The 20,404-nt window shown below is 30.8% G+C and overlaps 10 protein-coding genes and 1 non-coding gene across 11 annotated transcripts; 7 read left to right on the forward strand and 4 right to left on the reverse strand.

The window, feature by feature from the left end:
* Positions 1 to 59: 59 nt before the first annotated feature.
* NAEGRDRAFT_70334 (uncharacterized protein) lies at positions 60 to 1,031 on the forward strand (the record flags this gene model as incomplete). The annotated part of the gene is made up of 1 exon (XM_002674537.1): positions 60 to 1,031. One exon carries the CDS (start codon positions 60 to 62, stop codon positions 1,029 to 1,031), a length of 972 nt encoding a protein of 323 aa, XP_002674583.1.
* Positions 1,032 to 1,422: 391 nt separating this feature from the next.
* NAEGRDRAFT_t459 lies at positions 1,423 to 1,493 on the forward strand. The gene has a single exon. It is a non-coding gene; the product is annotated as a tRNA-Asp (tRNA).
* Positions 1,494 to 2,005: 512 nt separating this feature from the next.
* On the forward strand, positions 2,006 to 2,783 carry NAEGRDRAFT_80600 (uncharacterized protein; the record flags this gene model as incomplete). The annotated part of the gene is made up of 1 exon (XM_002674538.1): positions 2,006 to 2,783. One exon carries the CDS (start codon positions 2,006 to 2,008, stop codon positions 2,420 to 2,422), a length of 417 nt encoding a protein of 138 aa, XP_002674584.1. The 3' UTR covers positions 2,423 to 2,783.
* Positions 2,784 to 2,887: 104 nt separating this feature from the next.
* Positions 2,888 to 3,241, reverse strand: NAEGRDRAFT_70336 (uncharacterized protein; the record flags this gene model as incomplete). Its single annotated transcript, XM_002674613.1, has 1 exon — positions 2,888 to 3,241. One exon carries the CDS (start codon positions 3,239 to 3,241, stop codon positions 2,888 to 2,890), a length of 354 nt encoding a protein of 117 aa, XP_002674659.1.
* Positions 3,242 to 3,365: 124 nt separating this feature from the next.
* On the reverse strand, positions 3,366 to 4,044 carry NAEGRDRAFT_58721 (uncharacterized protein; the record flags this gene model as incomplete). Its single annotated transcript, XM_002674614.1, has 1 exon — positions 3,366 to 4,044. The coding sequence occupies one exon, from the start codon at positions 4,042 to 4,044 to the stop codon at positions 3,382 to 3,384; it is 663 nt and encodes a 220-aa protein (XP_002674660.1). The 3' UTR covers positions 3,366 to 3,381.
* A 185-nt stretch (positions 4,045 to 4,229) lies between these two features.
* Positions 4,230 to 6,635, forward strand: NAEGRDRAFT_70338 (uncharacterized protein; the record flags this gene model as incomplete). The annotated part of the gene is made up of 1 exon (XM_002674539.1): positions 4,230 to 6,635. The coding sequence occupies one exon, from the start codon at positions 4,230 to 4,232 to the stop codon at positions 6,633 to 6,635; it is 2,406 nt and encodes an 801-aa protein (XP_002674585.1).
* Positions 6,636 to 6,706: 71 nt separating this feature from the next.
* NAEGRDRAFT_44674 (uncharacterized protein) lies at positions 6,707 to 8,146 on the reverse strand (the record flags this gene model as incomplete). The annotated part of the gene is made up of 1 exon (XM_002674615.1): positions 6,707 to 8,146. The coding sequence occupies one exon, from the start codon at positions 8,144 to 8,146 to the stop codon at positions 6,707 to 6,709; it is 1,440 nt and encodes a 479-aa protein (XP_002674661.1).
* Positions 8,147 to 8,630: 484 nt separating this feature from the next.
* On the forward strand, positions 8,631 to 9,998 carry NAEGRDRAFT_50903 (uncharacterized protein; the record flags this gene model as incomplete). Its single annotated transcript, XM_002674540.1, has 1 exon — positions 8,631 to 9,998. One exon carries the CDS (start codon positions 8,631 to 8,633, stop codon positions 9,996 to 9,998), a length of 1,368 nt encoding a protein of 455 aa, XP_002674586.1.
* A 1,543-nt stretch (positions 9,999 to 11,541) lies between these two features.
* On the reverse strand, positions 11,542 to 13,254 carry NAEGRDRAFT_70341 (uncharacterized protein; the record flags this gene model as incomplete). The annotated part of the gene is made up of 1 exon (XM_002674616.1): positions 11,542 to 13,254. One exon carries the CDS (start codon positions 13,252 to 13,254, stop codon positions 11,542 to 11,544), a length of 1,713 nt encoding a protein of 570 aa, XP_002674662.1.
* Positions 13,255 to 13,873: 619 nt separating this feature from the next.
* Positions 13,874 to 16,539, forward strand: NAEGRDRAFT_58722 (PARP domain-containing protein; the record flags this gene model as incomplete). Its single annotated transcript, XM_002674541.1, has 1 exon — positions 13,874 to 16,539. The coding sequence occupies one exon, from the start codon at positions 13,874 to 13,876 to the stop codon at positions 16,496 to 16,498; it is 2,625 nt and encodes an 874-aa protein (XP_002674587.1). The 3' UTR covers positions 16,499 to 16,539.
* A 637-nt stretch (positions 16,540 to 17,176) lies between these two features.
* On the forward strand, positions 17,177 to 20,346 carry NAEGRDRAFT_70343 (uncharacterized protein; the record flags this gene model as incomplete). Its single annotated transcript, XM_002674542.1, has 12 exons — positions 17,177 to 17,371; positions 17,416 to 17,418; positions 17,461 to 17,463; positions 17,502 to 17,504; positions 17,548 to 17,634; positions 17,677 to 17,679; positions 17,723 to 17,725; positions 17,770 to 17,772; positions 17,815 to 17,817; positions 17,859 to 17,861; positions 17,905 to 18,673; positions 19,055 to 20,346. The coding sequence occupies 12 exons, from the start codon at positions 17,177 to 17,179 to the stop codon at positions 20,344 to 20,346; spliced, it is 2,367 nt and encodes a 788-aa protein (XP_002674588.1).
* Between the last annotated feature and the right edge of the window lie 58 nt (positions 20,347 to 20,404).

Below are 20,404 nucleotides of genomic sequence, written 5' to 3' on the forward strand. Positions count from 1 at the left end.
AATACTACTAACGTATAAAATTTCTCATAATAAATTTCGATTAAAACTTTACAAAAAAAATGCAAGATGATGATTGCTGCGTCCTCAATCTCGATTTCTCCATTGCTAGTCAATTATTAAAAAATTCATTTAAACAATGCTACAAAAATTCAACAATAATTATGGATATAGGAAGTTGTGAAGCAAAGATTGGATTTTCACAAAATCCTGCTGATCCGATAATATTTCCATCAGTATACGGCAATGCGCGATATAAATTTTCATTGATGTCTATATTCAATGATGTTGAAGTGGGAGAAAGAGCTCTGCAAAGAAAAGGAGTCTTGTCTTTAAGGTATCCAATGATGGCTAATGGAAGAACAAGTGATTGGGTTGGAGTGCAAAGGATTTATGATCACTCGTTTGAATTATTGGAATTGGTGGATGTGGATGAGAGATTTATGGTTTTATTGAGCGAAAATAATGCAACTGGAAATCAATCAAATGTTGTGGAGGAAAGAAAGCAAAAGGCAGAGTATTTGTTTGAAAAAGAGGCCGTGATGAAGATTGGAATGATCAATCAGACGATAATGACACTTGTGTCTTATGGGTTATATACTGGAACAGTTCTACATTCAGGGAATATCCAATCTTTGGCCATGTGTATTGAAAATTGTAAATTGGTTTCAGAGATGGAATCTTGTGTTCATAATCAACTTTTGGAAATAGGAGGACATCAAATGACATTGGATTTAGAAGATTTATTTAGAAGAAATGGTATTACATTAGGACATCACACCAATACCATTTGTACTGAGGTTAAGGAAACTCTATGTAGGGTTAAAATTCCAACACGAACAGTTCAGGATAGAAAATTTGAGCTTCCAGATGGATCTGATCTGATGATCGAAGGGGAATGGTTGGAACAAATTACAGAAAAATTATTTCATTCAGGTTCATATTGTGTGGAATCATTGATCACGAACGCCAAGGCCACACTTTTACAAGAATATTGTGTTGGGAGGTGGAAATTGTCTATTTCCAGGATTTAGGGAACGTTTGCAAATTGAGCTAGATGCTATAGTATCGTCCCAATATCGCAGCTGTTTGAATGTACTTCCATTTTTGGAAGGGAAGAAAACAGAATATAAGGGAGGTCGTATTCTTTCAGAATTGTCAACAGTTCAAAAAGGAGCAATGATATCCAAGTCGCAATTTGAAGAACTTGGTTCGTCTATTTTCCACAGATTCCAATCATTCGAAAGGCCAATTTGCGAATTTTATTAGACGAAACAGTGCTGTTGATTCAAATCTGTTGTTTGTTCAAACTTTTACATAAAATATTAAGCACAAAAACCAGCTCAATTAAGGTTCCTTTAATAGAAACCAAACAGTCTATTCACTAAACAAAACTAACCCTATTCATCATACTCTATTGTGAAATCGGGTGTGGTATAGTGGTAGCATTCCAGACTGTCACTCTGGCGACCCGGGTTCAATTCCCGGCACTCGAGTAATAATTTTATATTTTCTAGTTCAATAGTCATTATTTGTTCAATTTTCATTTTATGTTAGTTTAGATATTTTACTTCAATATTGCGTTTTTATTTTTTTAAAATTTCTTCTACTTCCATTTTTAGAAGCCTCTGTTTGGATTAAAACTAATATTTTTTTTCCAAAAATATCCAAAAGAAAGATTGCTTCTTTCTTCCTTATTTCTATTAATGAATAATGGTTCCATGCTCTCATAGATCAATTTTGACTCTATCTTTAATATTTGAGTTTTAATTTTGTCATAATATGAAGAAATAGATCTTTATTCAACAACTTATGGCTCACTTTCAATTGAAAATTCAGAAGAACAATGATAGATTTGAATTTTTGTTTTGTAAAAATTTCATCAAGGCCAAAATTGAACATAATGAGGATGTATTAATCAAATCGTAGTGATTGTGGATGGAGTGCGTTTGAATTCAGAATCATTAATCTTCTTCATCAAACAATAAGAAGCAATTCAATAAAAAAAATGGAAGACTTTGATGATTTGATGGACCAAGTTATTCACTTGGAACGTAATTTATATGAAAATGCCAAGGAATTAGGAAAGAATCATGGAGAACAAGCAGCAAGAGATGAAGGGTTTGAATTTGGAGTTGGTTATGGAAGAAAGGCTGGTTTGGAAATTGGAGAAGTTATCGGATTGTGTATTTACATTAAATCACATATTACTGATGTTGATGAAAAGACAAAGGAGAGAATTATTCATACAATTCAACAAATAGAAAAGATTATTACTTTGGATATTAATTGGTCAAATCCATCAAAAAATGATTTGGAAGAAATTGTAGAAAATTTAAGAAATAAGAAAAAGTTACTTGAAATTAGATCTAAACAAGTTATTGGAAAAGTAATTGTTACACAAAAGCAAGATTATTCATTTTAATCATCATGTGTTAATGATACATCGTTTGGAGGATAATCAGTATATGGAGTATTTGATTCAGTTGGTTCCTTATTTAATAACAAGTGATAATCATAAGTATCATTTCCAAATCTAAGAAGTTTTTTCAGTGTTGTTAATTGATAAACTGAGCATGATAAGAATGGAACACAACAAAATACTGTAGCCAATGAAGATAAAACAATACTGATAATATATGCATATTTCTTTACACTTGATTCGTGTGTTTCATCAGGTGTGTTAAAGTTTGGATTTGAGACAAGAGATCCAATGGTTAATCCTATATTTTTCATTATCTATATATCAATTTGATTTCCAATCAATAAAAACTCACCAATTCTATAATATATTCAATTAATGTTCATTTTGTTTCAAATCATTTTCATAAAACACATGATGATGATTTGAATTCATACTTCATAAGAATTTAAATTATTAATTAGTAAATTACCTCAAAATAGCCATCAAAAGACACAGAGAAACAAAAACAACCCAAGAAACACTCAATACATATCTCCTCTTAACATTGGCCAACATGACAGAACTCACAATAGCCAACACTCCAGCAACCACCAATAATATCCCAATAACATAGTCCAAAGCAATGGCCGGAATTGAAAATGATCCTTCCAAAATTGTGGCAAAATAACCAGTCTTTGTGTGAGTGATGAGGAGAGAGGAGGCAAAAATAATACAAGCAACACCGAACATGATCATAATTATACCTCCAATCAGTGAGAGGTTTCTTGATTGTTGTACACGATGAGATAACTTTTGTGACTCATTTTCTGTTGCAGCCATTTTTTTAATTGAAAATGACTTGATAAGTGACATCAATAGTTTTCAAAGAGAGCTTTTTGTTTCGTACAGTGCATCAGCAGTGCAGTGAATAAAGAGGGAAAATATTTATTATGTATTCCTATTTGAAAAAGTTTACATATTTATTCTGATTCAACACCTAATGTTGGTAGTTGAACGACTAATTCGCCTACCGATTTAGAGTCAATCTTAATATTCTTTACAGAGTTAATAGTTAGATCCGTTATTCTTTTAATTAATTGGATATCTTCATCGTCTGGTGTTCTGCTGTTAGTTTCATCATTGTTTGAACAATCTTTGATCAACTGTTCAATAACCGATTGATTTTCAATTATATTTGATGTAGGTAATGTGAATAAATTGGATTGTTTAAGAATAGTTTCAACGGTTTTCATCCTCTCTTCATTTTCAGGTTCGTCTTCTTCTCCGTAATTATTTTCATAATTTAAATCTCCACCTCCTACAAGTAAACTTGGACTACTGCTCACATAGATAAACTTTTTACCAGTCTTGTTAAGAATTTTATCGAACATTTCTCTCTCCTTCATACGTAGATCGGTCCAACTTTCAGCCACAGACTTTGCAACAGCTCCATCTTCACCCTCTACAAGATGAGGTTTTGTTAAAAGTGGATTTGAATGTATATTGTTTTGATTTCCATTATTATTTGTTGTATTTGTTGTTGTTGCTCCTCCACTATTATTTCCACCCGATGATGATGGAACAGTCTTTTCTCTGGTTTTTGTTGAATTTACGTCTTGTTGTTTACTTTGGTCACAGCCCATTTTTTATGTTGTGATTCTTTGAGAGGATATTTTTAGGCTTTGAAAAAAATATCAAATTATTACAAGTTATTACTCAGCGAATTTATTAAAGATTTGGAAAGGATTTTAAATCTATTATCTCATATATAGTTGATTATAGATAAATAGATTCCGAGTGTAGTGAACAAAATATTAATATTTTAAAAATGTTAACAGACTTTGAAATCAATGATGAGAATAATCATCAGGACGATCAGGGCTATGATGAAATTATTGGAGGAGAAGATCATCATGTTCGTAATAGTAACGAAACAAAATTTGATAATTTACCGGAGGAAGTAATTGCAAATATTTGTTCATGTTTTATGAGAAATTCAACAACAAATTTAGCAGAAAGAAAAGGACAACAGGATTTTTCTGAAAATTCATTGTTTGAGTATGAAGATTTTCATACTGTCAATATTGATGATTTAATAGATATTTATCCATTATCGTTACTTAATAGAACTATTAGAAACAAAATTTTAAATAATAATCATTTGTGGAATGAACAAATGATTGTTGATCTGAGTGAATTTTCAAAATCAACCAAATTATTTAAATATATGAATAAGATTAATGATTGGAATTATAGTTCATCTGATGATGATCTAATTGTAACAGTAGAAAGAGAAAGACTAAATATTGCTTTGAACTTTCTTTCATGTCTTGGTTTATCTGAATATATTAAAAAGTTAAAAGTTAGTTGCATATTGAAAGAAGTTGGGTTGAAGGAATCCATTTCATGGTCAAAACTCATTATTCACTCATTCCCTAATCTAACAGATATCATCTATTACAGCCTCACTGATAGAAATGTTGTTAAGAGGTACGAATCCTTAGATTGTACTCAGGGAAAATGGCAAAATTTGAGCTCAATAACTGTTTATTTTGATTTTACGTCATTATTATCTTTAATAGAAAACCACAAATCTACTATCAAGTCTATTGCTTTTTCTCCAAAAATGTCAGATAGGAAATCAACAGAAGAACTCTTAAAAAATCCCAAGATACTGGAAAATGTACAGAACATTATTATTAGTATGAAGTTTGATTCTGCAATGATGGAATCTAACAAAAATTATATGGAAAAGTTTGGTGCATTAAACATAGATTGTTCTGCTTTAGATATAGAGCGTTGGATTCCAAAACTGACACACCTTAAAAAGTTGGTGTTGGAAGGAATATACAATCCAAATTTTAAAATTGAAAACGTTAATTTCACAAATTTAACTGAGCTAGTGATATGTTTAGCTAATCAATCGGAATTAGCTTTCAACAATGTTCAAGCTCCAGAATTGCAAGAGCTTAGCATTTCTAATGCATCAATAGAAGCATCAACAGAGCCATTTAAAAATTTGCGATCATTGAAATTTCAAACTTGTAATTATGATCAAAATTTTTGGATCAAATCTCACCCTACACTCATGTACTTTAGCTTGTTTTTTCCAGAGTTTAAAGACACTATGTATAATCGCTCATTTTCATTGACTGACAATCAAAGCTTACTTGTTATTTTACTTACCTCACTGGAATCTGTCTCTATAACTAACATCAACCCTTCTTGCAAATTATATATTGAAAAATGTCAATCAATTCAGATTAATACTAGTAAGATATCTGAAATTTATATACAGAGCTATTCTACTGCTAGCGATATAAATATCAAAGGAGATCACTGTTCAAAACTTCATCTTCCAAAAGGTATTGAAAAATGTAAAATAGATTTGAATTCAATTAGTGAGATGAACTGTTATTATCAAGATAATTATTCTAAAATATTACCTCTTAGAGCACATAACATTTCGTTAGAAACATTGCATATATCCTGCTTTAACATTCCTATTTTTATTAAGGAATTCTTAACATCCTTTAAATATATTGGAACTTGTAAATGTGTTATCAGTCATGATCATACATACTCAAAAGTATACAAAAACATTAGTCCAAGCTCTAATCTTGATACTGACATGTCTAGTGTTGAGAAAATAATTACTCATGGAGATATATCACTTCATACACATTTGACAAATAGCACCTCCTTACATACAATAATATCTGGAAGCAAATTAATCTGTTCTCCCAATACCACCTACTTGAGCACTTCACTCACTCATTTGGAAACAAGTATTCAAAACTTTTCTTCACAATTTGACCTCCCTAATTTGAAAAATTTAATAATTTCTCATTCTGCAGATATAGAAATTGATCTTTCTCAATATCCACATCTAGAAGATTTTTCAATTTCTCATTCTAAGAATGTAAAAATTCGAAATACATCCAAGAGTATGGAGAAAATGAAATTTTTCCTATTGGAGGGTATTAATTCTCTTTCAATCAGTATTGATAATGTACAAGCCCCAAATATCCGAGAAGCCATCATTCACTCAATCAAAAGCATTGAACCTGGTACTGAGCCAATATTCACTTTATCTCATAGCCCAAAGATGCTCTTTTACTATGTTTCATTTGTGTGGAAACCAGCTTTTAAACCAAACCCACCTCGTACACATCAAGAAACTTTTGTAACGCCAATACCTAACGAAAACACCAGAAATTGTGAAATATTATAACAATTTCTGGTGTGAAATATTAGAAACTTTGGATAACTTTTTTTCATTGAATCTGTGGCCAATTAATTGTGTTACTCCTCATTCATAGAAATTTCTAAAAACCTCGTTCCATTAAAATCTTTAATTGTTTCAATAACAATCTTATCTATTGGATCTGATAATAGCAATACTTCTAACCCTTTCTTGGAATACTGTTCAATAAGTACTTCATTAATATTGGTTTCAATGCTTAGCAAAAAGTAAATGAATGTTTGTCCCTCCATCATTCTTGAACAATAATCCCTCAAACTCGACCACTCCGTCCTTTTGCAATTCGAGTGAAATCTCAAAAGGTCTGTCAGAAGTAATCTATTTGAATCATCTAAAATCACTCCCATCTTGATTTTCCTTCCAAAATTTTGGTAGAAGTTCTTATAATCATCCTTATTTTCAGCAAGTCTTTCAAACATTTGCAATGTTGCCCTTGTCACACGTTTCCTTATTACTTTTAAAATTTTGTTTTCAGAAAATTGATATAAATTAAGAGGTAAATCTTCCGAATCTACCAATACTCTCATGAAATCCAAATAGTCTGGTACAATATATTTGCAATTATCCATTATAAACGTGCTTCTTATGTACAGATGACTGACAAGCTCATAATTAAAATGGGCCACCTTTGGAATAAACAATAGTAATTTGAATTCAAGAATTCCTTCAACTCTGTAATGAGACATGGTCAAGTAATCTTCCCAATCATTTGACATTTCCTTATAGAACTGTAAATATTCACTTTTTGAAATTTTTTCAGGATCTCTTGTCCACAAGGGCTGATCTTTGTTCAAAAACTCACATTTCTGTTCATTATTTTCATCCAGAGTCTGTAGTAACACTGGATATCTAATTGGTTTGGAAAGAACAGTCAGATACATCTTGAGAAATGAATTATCCAACAATACAAGTGAATCCTCATTCAAATATAGTGTTACTCTTGTTCCTCTTGTCAATTGTTCAGAACTTGTGTCACTTGCTACTTTGAAAACTCCATCTCCACTCGATTTCCAAATAAATTGCTCATTTCCATGCATTTTAGATGAAACCACCACTTTTTCAGCAATCATAAATGCTAAATTAAATCCAAAACAATTTCCAAACCGTTCCATTACACTACTTTTATCACCTTGTTTCAATAATTCAACATATAATTTCACTCTCTTACTCAAAGAACCTCCTAAATTCAACACAAGATCATTCCTTGACATTCCAAATCCTGAATCAATAATACTCAATGATTTACTCTCCAAATCAGGAATTATTTTAATGAATAGTTGAGGTTCACTCAACAAGACAGAAGAATCCGATAGACTTGCATATTTAATTCTATCCAAAGCATCAGAAGAGTTGGAAATTAGTGATTTGAGAATAGTTTGCAAGTTATTGGAAGGAGGAATTTGTTTCAATAATTTGATTAATTCTGCAATTTCCTCTTGAAATAAGAAAGTATCTTCCGATATCTGATGATCTGAAGCCATTTTTTTAATATATTGTAATGGATAATATTTTGTAAACAACATGCAGGAAAAATAGCGTTGGTCTGATGAAAATTAAATTGTCATCAACACAATTTCTTATGGAAAGACACCATACAATAAAAGTAAGTTGTAGGTTCAATTACTGGTCCTAACAAGGATTTTTCTTCAGCTAAAACACTCAAAAAAATACAACAAATTCACTTCTAAAAAAAACCTCCATCGGTACGGTTTTGGCTTTTTTCGTTCTCTTCATCACAAAGTTAAACCGTTGTTGTGTATTTTAAAAAGGCTTTGCAGAATAAGAAATAACATCGGCCCACAACATCAACATCTTCAACAACAACAACAACAAAATTTAAAAACACAACAGGTGATAGATTTCTACCTGATACAATCTAGGCTATTAACTGATTCATCATCAATTTGATCAAAATACTTTTCAACAATACAATTTCACGGATATGATAAAAACAAAACAATCACAATGAATACTCAACTCTCCAATAATAACCAATCCTCTTCCTCTGAACCCCACGAAATTTCAACTCACAAACAAAATGATGAAGCAAACAATATTCCAGTTGACGTTGCTTCTGGTGATCCTAATTCCCAATCATGGGTGAATTTACAACAACAGTTCATGGGAAATCCACATTACATGCCACCAAATATGACACCACAACAATACTATTATATGACTCTGTGGTTAATGCAACAAAACGGAGGCAAGGATGATCCCAATAAGAAGAAAACAGACAATCCATCAATAATAGATCCATCAGGTGCTGCTCCAAACGGAGAAGCTGAAAATCCATTAGGTATCTACCCACCACAAGTATATTTCCCATTTCCTGGCAACAATCCACCAAATAATTCACAAATTCCATCCCTAAATGTTGTTCAATCACAAGAAGACACAAACATTTCACAAGAAGCTGCAACACAAGAAAAGAAAACTAAAAGAAGAACAAAAGCCGCATCAACAACTCCTAAATCTTCAACTAAAAAACGAAAAAACACAAAGGAAGCAACAACTCCTGTTGAAGAAAGTTCTAACACACCAGATACACCAAAGAAAAAAAAGAAAAAGGAAACAACTTCTTCAAATGCAGGATCTAGTAGTAGAGGATCGAGAGGAGGACTTAGACATTTTAGTTTTAAAGTTTGCGAACTTGTTCAAAGAAAGAAAACAACTACAATTAATGATGTTGCTGATGAACTGGTTCAAGCAGAACTTCAAGATGAAGACAGTAAATCTGATGACAAGAACATTAGACGACGTGTTTATGATGCTCTCAACGTTTTAATGGCTTTAAATATTATTTCAAAAGATAAGAAAGAGATTAAGTGGAAGGGTTTACCTGTAGATTCACAAAAAGAATGTGAAGCATTGAATCAAATCAAATTACAACGTTTAGAAATGATTCAAAAAAAAACTCAACAATTACAAGAACTTGAAAAACAACATCGATCATTATCAAGTTTATGTCAAAGAAATTCAAGCATGAATTTTGCAGAATCTAAGAGGATTGAATTACCTTTTATTATTGTTCATACATCAAAATCAACACAAATTGAATGCGAAATGGATGAAAATAGGTCTGAGGTATTTTTCAATTTCGACAAGCCTTTCGAAATTCATGATGATAATGAGATTTTATATAGGTTAAATCTAGGTTCAGATCAAAATCAATCTTCAAATCAACCAAGTGAGTCGAATAATATGAACATTTCAACATCAGGTCAAGCAGAAGATGACTTCTTTTCATTGGAACAACCCACAAACACTTCCTCTCCAAAAAAACCTTCTAATAGCACTTCAAACAATGAAAAAGATATGGACACTCAATAAACTTGTACATTTTGTTATTTATTGTTGCTTAGTAGATGCATTACTTCAGACAGAACTCTTCTTGTTTTTTCATTCGCCATAAAAGCCTCATTATAATCTGATTCAATTTGATTTAGTTCCATTTCTAGAGAAGCAATTAATTTCTTCTGATCTTCTATCCTTACAACAAGATCCTGCTTAGTCTTTCGTTCGGTTTCAATCTTTTTCTTAATGTCTGAAATTGAGCTTGGGGGAGAACTCGAGGGAGAAGGCTCCTTCACTTTGTCAAATGAAAATTTGTAAAAATCCACATCTGGCCTTCTGAAAAATATCGTGTATTTGATTTCTGATTCCTCATTGAAATCCAACCAATCAACCAGATATTTTTTGATATTGTTTCCAATTAGAATGAGTATCGATGCTCCATGCAGAGTGGAGTTTGTTTTTTGGGAGTGGGGATCAAAAATTACATGCACTATTTCTCCATATTCTTGGTCTAGAATTGAGTATATTAGCTTAGTAAATGTGTTCTGTTGGAGTAATAATATACAACTCCTTCGTTTCGTTTCCAAAACTCGATCAACCTTGGAAGAAAGACTTGTGAGCTCTCTAAGAGTAATTGCAGCTGCGGCTTGAAGATCCAATAATTTGTTTAACCTATCGTTCATTCGCAACATGTGCTCTGCATCAAGAATTCCCTGTTGGGGATCTTGAAAAGCTCCAAGTTGTAGAACGTTGTCAATCAAAGAGTTGGTAATTTTTGATGGTTCTAGCACTCTGTAAAGCAATTGTGCACCCATTTCAAGGCAAGTCGGCAGTGATGATGTACTCACCCCAAATGTTTGATAATCATTTTCACTAGCGATTAATAAACACTTCTCGATGTACTTATAATTTTTCCTATACATGGTTTCGAATTCAAATTTCTTGATTGACCTAAGTGGTGATTCCCTCTCTGTTGTTGATTGTCTCGAATATTGTTTATCATTAATTTGATTCCTATCAATTGAATAATCATATGATCCGTAAGGGCTTCCACTTTTACTATAATTTCTTGATGGATCTGAAGGAGAGAAGGATCTGGTTGGCGTTGAAAATCGAACTGAGGGTTCTCTTGGAGGAGATTTAATAAGTTCATTGCTAAGTGACCTACGCTTTGCATCCGAAGAAGATGGTTTTTGAGGAGGAGAAGCAATAGGTGAATTAAAATTTCTGAAAGGACCATCCGAAGGAAATATTGTTGAGTCTCCATATGATCTTCTGTGGGATTGTTTTGATGTTGTAGTTATCGATGAAGATACTGGAGTATATTTTGAATAAGTTAATGAGTTTGAATTTCCATAGACATGTTGTTGCTGTTGCTGATCAAAGTGATGGTCATACTTTGGTCGTTGAGACATTTTATTCACTTTATTTTTTTGTAGAAAGTTTGGCGGGAAATCATTCTTCATTCTTTTCTTCTAACAGAATTTAAATCTGATGAATTTTCTTATCGCTCTCTAATCACTATTCAACTTAGCTAAAAACTAGGAAACGCGCTAGGAAGCATGCTGATAATTACCAATTATTTTGATGGTTCCTTATCATCCTTCTTATCCTTCTTATCTCCTAAATCAATTTCATCATCACTACTGTGTTTAGTCGAAACTGTCCTTGCAGACATGCTATCTGATACAACCATATGGTTTGAATTATTTGGAGGTAAAGTCAGATTTGGAAAACTCTTTTCTCCTGCTTGTTCCTTCTTATCTTCCTTCTTTTCTTCCTCTACTCTAGCAGAGCTTTGATTGTCATTGGAATTGCTTGTAGAAGCCACACTAATATCGCTTCTTGTTTTTCCTTGAGCTGAAAGAGGTTTAATCAACTTCATGATCGATTTAACTTTAGTTTGAACTCGGGTTTTTGTAACAGTTGTTTTTTGGTTGGCTTGGGTTCTCTTCTCAGCTTCTTCCTGAATTTTCTTTTTGGCCTCAGGGAATCTTGCAAGCACATTGTCGAAATCCTCCTTATACAAAACGAACACTTCACAAATTTCTTTTGCTCTCACAGAAGCCATTCTCTTGGAGTTGGAAATTAAGGCTACCTCTCCAAAGAAAGAACCAGAGGTAAGAGTGGCCCAAATTTGACCTTGAGGGCCGACAATTTCAACTGTTCCTTTACCAAGGAAAAACATTTCTCTACCAACCTCACCAAACTGCATCGCATAGTAATTTTCCAAAATGATTGTGTGGTTCAAGTAAAGACAAATTTCTTGAATGAATAATTCTTCCATATCTTTCATGAAAGGGACTTTCTTTACAAGGTCTTTGTGCAAAAATTGAGAAACTTTTCTCTTTGTCTCAAGTTCCAAGTCTTCCAAGATATCCTCATCAGATTTTAGTTCTCTGTTAGCTCTCTGAATGATACCTAAAAAGTTACGAGAGTCAACAATTAGTTTAGTATTGACCTTTCTAAATTTCAAATAACCTGAAATGTCATCCAATTTTCTGTTAAACTTAGAACTCTGTTGATTCATTTGGTTTACAAGATTCGACACGACACCAACAATGCCGGCAAAGAACAGTACTCCAAAAATGGCATTCAAAATGGAGTAGAGGGCACCAAGCTCATCTTGAGGGACGTCAGTTGCGAAACCCACAAGGAAGACAGTAGCAAAGTAAAAACTTCCTACATATTGCTTCACTCTTGTAACAAAGTTATAAGAAGCAATATCAGAAGATAGGTTCATAAACACTAAGTATTTCAAATTATCTGTTGTGTCCATCTGAATTAAAATATTACCATATTCATGATACTGATTAAGGTTCCAAAAATATAGGCATGAAAACCAGTGAATAATAACACTGAGATAAATAATAGACTTGACAATACGTAAATAGATGGGGTTAAGCCTACTCTTCGATTCTACAGTTTGATAATAGTCACCCAATCTGAGACTAATAACAGGAATAATTCTAAACAATCTAAATGCTGGATGATTGAGTAAAAACCAATCATATAATGTACAATACGAGAGAATATCTATTAACAACAATTTCCAGTAAGAAAGCAATCTTCCAAGTCTCTTTTTTTCAGGATCTGCTCCAACCATCTTTGGCTCCAAAAGGTGAGCTATCACATTGGTGATAGCCAAAACATCCGCAACAATATTCAAAACCAAAAATCCAACATGTGTATATTCTTCAAAACAAGCAAGGTAAGGTGCAATAATAGCATTATACAAAATTACTATTGTCATAATAAAATCCAAAACTATTCTAATATTGCTGTCAGGCATGATGTAAAAGGATGTTGTTATGTTTTTTATCCTCATCGGAATAGAAACATGTTCTTTTTGACTCTCCTTATCTGCCAGTTTTACATCAACGTGACTTGATGATGCTGGAGAATCTGGTTTTACTCTTCGTTTTCCTCTCTGAAAGAATTTACTCAGGAACATTTCAGTTATTTTTTTTATAGTTACCAGTAGCATGTTTGGCGGGAAAATATGAACATTGAGATGCTCAATGATTGGCATTGAAATTAAGAGTTCTTATTTGAACATTTTAAGTGCTTCTCGAGTAATTAAAATCTAGTGATGTTATTAGCTCACTTTTTTGATAGTCACGTCAAAGTTGGTATTGAATTTATTCTGGTTATAAGAATTACAACAAACCTAAAGCTTTACACTCAAAAAAATGTAGGTTTGATAATCATCTTAATTCTCTATTAAGTTTTGAAAGAATCTATGCAAGTAAATAGTGGAAGGCACAAATTTAGAATTGTCACCAAAGAATATTGAAAAATATTTTCCAACGTCATACCTTCTGCCTTGTTCATCTTCTCTGAGAATTTGTTTTCTCAGCACAGAAACTTCTCCGCAATATTCATAGCCTGAGCAACACCATAGAAAAAATATGAACAATCGACAACTTCCCTCCAATTTTAACTTTTACGGGGAGACAACAACAGACTATCCCTCTGATTTTAATATGACAACAAATTTATTTGATGATTTTCTTGCTTCTTTAACTGAAACACATCTACTCACGGATAGTAATGTAAATACAAACAATAGCATGCTCCTTCCGCATAATGTATCTTCTAATTTAATACCAACAACATCATCAACAAGTACATCATCATCGTCGACAATGTTGCCACCAATAACGGCACAAGATCTAACCGGTACTACATCTTCACAAAACGATTCAAATTCTGGTCAACTTGTTACAAACGTTTCTCTAATTACAAATAATCAAAAATATCCATCAGGAATAATTCAAGATAATGTACATTTGTTTTTTGGTTCTCATGGTTCTTCAGATACATATAAATTGGAAGTTCAGGTAACGCCAATTGTTGATCAAATGATAATGAGTAATCAAACTAAACTTGTCATACAAGTTAAAAGAGAAAATAGCAAGGAACTTTTGAAGAAGGCTCGTTGGGTATTGTCTTTGGAGAATAGAAAAGAAGAATGTATTTATCTCGTTCAAAATAATAATTTTCCAAAAACAAGAAGAGGAAGAGGTATTAACGAATCTTGTTTATTTGCCTTCTCTCTGGAAAATTTACAAAATGTTCCTGAACAATTATTTCCAACATTTAAATTTCAATTTTACTCCAAGCTCATACCAGGAAGTTTCCCAACAGATTCGTTCACTGTTCCACCATCAACACAACTTTCTAGGCCAGAAGTATCCACATCCTCATCATCACCACCTACACAACAAATCATTTCCAATCCACCTATGATAGTAATGGAACAACCAAAACCTGTTATGAATAATATTCTCTTCCCAGCTTCTGCCTTTAATCAGTCAACCCAATCCTTTGATCCTATGTCACTTTTTAACTCTCTTACCGAACAATCCCAACAACAATCAGATGATCTAATTTATCAATCTTCAGGAAAAAAGAGGAAAAAGATAGAAATCTTTGAACCAAAGTTATTCTCAATCAATCCAATGTATGGAACTATTGGAAGCACTGTTGTTTTATTGGGCAATTTTAACGTTTTAAGTGAAAAAGCAGTCAAGGTCCATTTTGATCAAGTTGTTGTTGAGCATCCACATGCCGTTACGCCAAATACTATTGTTTGTACTGCTCCTGATCATGAAGATGGTAACTCTTTTGTTCAAGTTGTAGAAGAATTTGAACACTTCCAAATGAAAACTGAGCACAAAATTTTCAGATATATTTCACAAAGCTTCCAAATGGGTATCAACCAACTCGTCTTTAATTCAGGCCCAAGACCTTACCAATCACCACCTTCATATCTTTCTCCTGGAGCTCCAAACACTGACTCATCTTCTAGTTCTAACTCTTATAACTCAGGGCAAATGTTTTATGATAGTCTTAGACAAAATAATTTACATAGAGCAGCTTATGATGGTGATTTGAGGGCTGTTGTTTCAATTCTTGAAAGCAGATCATGTGATCCATTTGAATTGGACAATTTTAAGAGAAGTCCATTCCACATTGCTTGTGCTATGGGTCACTTATCAGTTGTTCAAGCATTATGGACTCATATTGTTGATATTCTTCCTGAAGAAGAGGATGAAGATGAAGACGTACTTGCATCTGTTCTCTTATATCAACAGGATAGTTTCTCAATGACACCTCTCGATTTAGCTTCAAAGATTATAGACGACAATGAACATGATGTTATTTTCTTCCTTAAAGACAAATTAGTCACCTATCCAAACTTGAATACAAAGCTAGGTAATGGTGATCTAGTTCTAGTAGAAAACGAGGTACACGAACGTAAACTAAATCAATTGAAGCACTTATTCCCATCCTTTGACGATTTCTTCATTAGAGAAATTCTTGAGAGATGTGGTTGGAGTGAGACAGAAGCTGCTGCTTTGGTTTTATGCCAACAATTTGAATCCAATATCTGTGCCAAATCATCTATGACTTCTAAGGAAGTTTTCATGGTAATAGAGAAACAAAAGGCCATCAATCAACTCATTGATTTTATGAACATGTCTCCCTTCTCAACACTTTTAGCAAACAAACTTTCTAGATTCTTTGATCCAGAGAAGCATTTCGAAAATTATGAAAAGGAAATCAAACACAAGTTTTCTAAAAAGATTTACAAGATTGAAAACATTGTTCATCCCGAGCTTCAACTCAGATTCAGCCAATATATCAATCAAGAAGAAAACCCACTGATATTTATGACATTCCACGGAACAAGTGAACAAAATGTTTCTAGTATTAAGGAACACGGTCTCTTGGTTCCTGGAAAGGGTAATGATATTAGACCAGTTAATGGTAGCGAGTATGGATTGGGTATTTACACATCATTCTCGGGTACTTCATCAATTGAGTATTGTTATGGTGGTAACAAGATGTTTGTTTGTGCTGTGTGCGTTAGGGACAAGATTGTTATAAGTGAAGATGGAAATGTTCTTGTTGTTTTTGATGAAAGATCAGTATTGCCTTGCTGGCTGATAACATTTGAAAACCGAGTTGAAAATGTTCAAGAACCTGTCAATATGAACTATAACAATAACCTTCTCAGACAAATCTAATTGTAAAATATAATTAAACAAAAGTTTATTCCATTGATCAATGGTTCATTTTCATAATAATAATCAGTTGCTTCAGCTTTGTAATAAGCATACTTCATTTCCAATTGAATTTCGTCATTATCATCCCTTGTAGCATAGAGTTTAAATTGACCTTTGTAACTACATTGTGGCACCTCTAACAGCTCCAAAGAGATTCATCACACCTGCACATTTAGAAACGAGTACCTTTGGTGATTATTTCTTTAAATTCTTTGGTGAGAACCTTCTGGCCGTTGCGTTCCATATTGGATAGTTCTAAATTTGATTGGTGGAATTAATTCTCCTCTTAATGTGAAATTTCTAACATTTTTCAATTATCATCATTTCACCATTTTCACCCATATCAATTTTATTCATATTCAATACATCTTTGTATTCGGTTCCATCATGTGGATTGGCGCCAAAATTGATAATGAAACCTTAATCAAAAAAAAATGCTCAAACATGATCACACCATGCGCTTTATTCTCTCATTGTTCAATGACGGAGATGAATTTGTTTATTTAAAAAATTAGCAATGGTGAGAAATAGTATCTGAATTTGGTGGGAATTCTAATAATTTATTACTTTGGTTAAATCGTGATGAATGGTGACCAACATTGATCCAGCTGTCAGCATTTCTAGATTCTTCATAAAAAAATGGCAGATTTTCAGAAGGCGTTTTATGCTGCGAGAGACGGCAAAATTGATGAATTTAATAATTATTTTAATGAACAAGATGTTAATAATAAATCACAGTATGGTCAAACCATGTTGTGGGTTGCTTGCTTCAACGGACATTTAGAAATTGTTAAATTATTATTATCATGTAAAACAATTGATGTTAATTTGGGAGTAAGTATTTAATATTTAATGTAATTTTATATTTATAATATTAGAATGTAAGTATTTAATATTATTTTTATTTATATTTATAATATTAGAGAGTAAGTATTTTAATATTTAATTTTATTTATAATATTAGGATGTAAGTATTTAATATTTAATTTTATTTATATATTTAATATTAGTCACCATTATACACTGCTTGCCAAAATGGACATTTAGAAATTGTTAAATTATTATTATCATGTAAAACAATTGATGTTAATTTGACTGTAAGTTTAATATTTAATGTAATTTTATATTTATAATATTAGGATGTAAGTATTTAATATTTAATATTATTTATATTTATAATAATAGTATGTAAGCATTTTAATATTTAATATTATTTATATTTATAATATTAGAGAGTAAGTATTTAATATTTAATTTAATTTTATACTTTTAATTAGGATGTAAGTTAAATATTAAATATTATTTATATTTATAATATTAGTATGTAAGTATTTTAATATTAATTTTATTTATATATATAATATTAGTCACCATTATACATTGCTTGCCGATATGGATATTTAGAAATTATTAAACAATTACTTCAACATCCAAATATTGAAATAGATAGCACATTGTCAGTGAATGGAATTAATATTCAAACAATTAAAAGTAACATGGAAAAAGAACAACAACAAATATTAAAAGAACAATTAGAACAAGAAGAGTTTAAACAACTAGAAGTGGAAAGATTAGAAAGAGACAGAATTAAAAAATTAGAAATGGAAAGATTAGAAAGAGAAAGAATTGAAAAGGAACATTTACTAAAAATAGAAAGAGAAAGATTAGAACGAAAAGAATTGGAGAAAAAACAACCATTCATAATCACATCTGAAACATTTTCAAAATTATGTTCACTCAACCAACAAATTGATAATAATAGAAGAAAAATTGAAAAACAATTTGAATCAATTCAATCATTTTTTTCTTCTATTCAAATTAAGAAAGAATTTGAAGATGAATATTTAACAATTTGTGATAATTTAAATAATTGTTGTAATTTAATTGACAAATTAACAAGTAATAATTATAATATTGAAAATAACGAACATTTGTTAAATATTAATAATTTGATGAATAATATTAGAACTATATTGGAATTTATTAATAATCAAAAATACTTATTTAAATTACAATCTTATTCAGAAGTATTAAAAGACAAATTACAATTATTTAATGAATTTAATTCTCAATTTATTAAACAAGAATTATTTGACAATATTGAAATGAGTGAACAATCTATTAAGAATATAAAAAGTATTAATATAGTTCCAACTCATAATAAATTTAGAAATGAAACTAAAACAACATTACAACAAGTTACAAAACAATTATCAAATATTGTTAACTCAATCAATAATTGTAATGAAATTGATTTGTCACAATTTTCAAATAATTTACAAAAAGCAATGGAATTATCAGAACAAGAAGAATTATATTTAAATAATATATTGTCAAATTGTAAAGTATTAATTTCAGACAATGATCAAATGAATATTTTACAATTATTTAATTTTTATCAAACACAAGAATTAAATTGTAAATTATTAATTCAAGAAACAATTCCATATATAATTGAAAAATATGAAATGTTACAAAATATTATAAATATTATGGATGATTATTCAAATTTATCAGAACAATTTAAAACTATTCAAAGACAAAAAACAAAAATTACAAGAAATTTACATATTGTAAATCTAGATATTGAAGGATTAAAAGATGAATTGAAACATGTCAATAATGACGATGAAATTAAAGATGAAATTCAAACTAAAGAAAAGAATTTAATTGAATTAAAATCTAATTTGAAGGAAAATATTCAAAAGTTAAATGAAATTAAAATGAAATTTCTTCAATTAAAAACAATTGGATTTGATATTAAATCAAACATGACAAGTGATTTATTATCTAATTTAAATATTAATGAAATGACACCTGAAATGTTTAAAGAAATTAAACCAATTCAAAATTGGAATGGAAATCATAATGTTTTTATTGGAATTGATTTAAATGATAAAAAACATATAATTAAACAATATAATTTAAAAGATAAGAAATCAATTGAAGGTTTAGAAAAGGAATTGAAAATAACAAACAAATTAAAGCACGCAAATATTATTGAAATTGAAGGAATTTACACTGAAGCTGATAACAAACACAGTACCACTAATGTATTTATTGTAATGCCATATTATTCAAATGGAAATTTGAAAGAATTTATTCAAACTAAAAGAAATCATCAAAGTAATACTTTAAATTTATTATTTTGGGAAAGAACATGGAGACAATTATTAATTGGAATTCAACATGTACATTCCAGAGGTGTTATTCATTGTGATATAAAACCAGAGAATATATTTGTTGGTGATAAAGATGAATCAACAGAATATTATCCAATTATTTTAGGTGATTTTGATATTAGTTTAGATATAACAAGTAGAACAATGAATTTATTCACAAGAACAAGTGGAATTGCTGGTACATTAGATTATTTATCACCTGAACTAGTGAATGGAAAAACATCAGCAACATTTAGATCTGACATGTTTGCATTTGGTAAAACAATTCAAAATTGTATGACAGATCAAGAATTGAAACAATTCAAATCATTGAATAATTTATGTGAAGAGTGTTTGAATTCAGATGTAAATTTGAGACCATTTGCATCTGATGCACTTGCAAATGAATTCTTTATGAAAGAAACATTATTAGATGAAGTTAAAATTCAGAAACATGTTCAATTAATCGAAAATCAATCAAAAGAATTGAAAGATTATCACAATCAATTGAATGAATTTGAATTGAAAATGAAAAAAAATCATGAAAATTTGAAAACTGAAATTTTAAATCTAGAAAAGGAAAAGAAACAATTTTCAAATTCAAAGCAAAGGAAAACGAAGAAATTTCAAAGAAATTACAAAATTTGAAACAAAAAGAAATTGAAATTGAGAAAATGGAAAAGGAAATTAAAGAATCAAAATCCAA

This window comes from Naegleria gruberi (genome assembly GCF_000004985.1).
Source record: "Naegleria gruberi genomic scaffold NAEGRscaffold_39, whole genome shotgun sequence".
Taxonomy (NCBI): Eukaryota; Heterolobosea; class Eutetramitea; order Acrasida; family Naegleriidae; genus Naegleria; species Naegleria gruberi.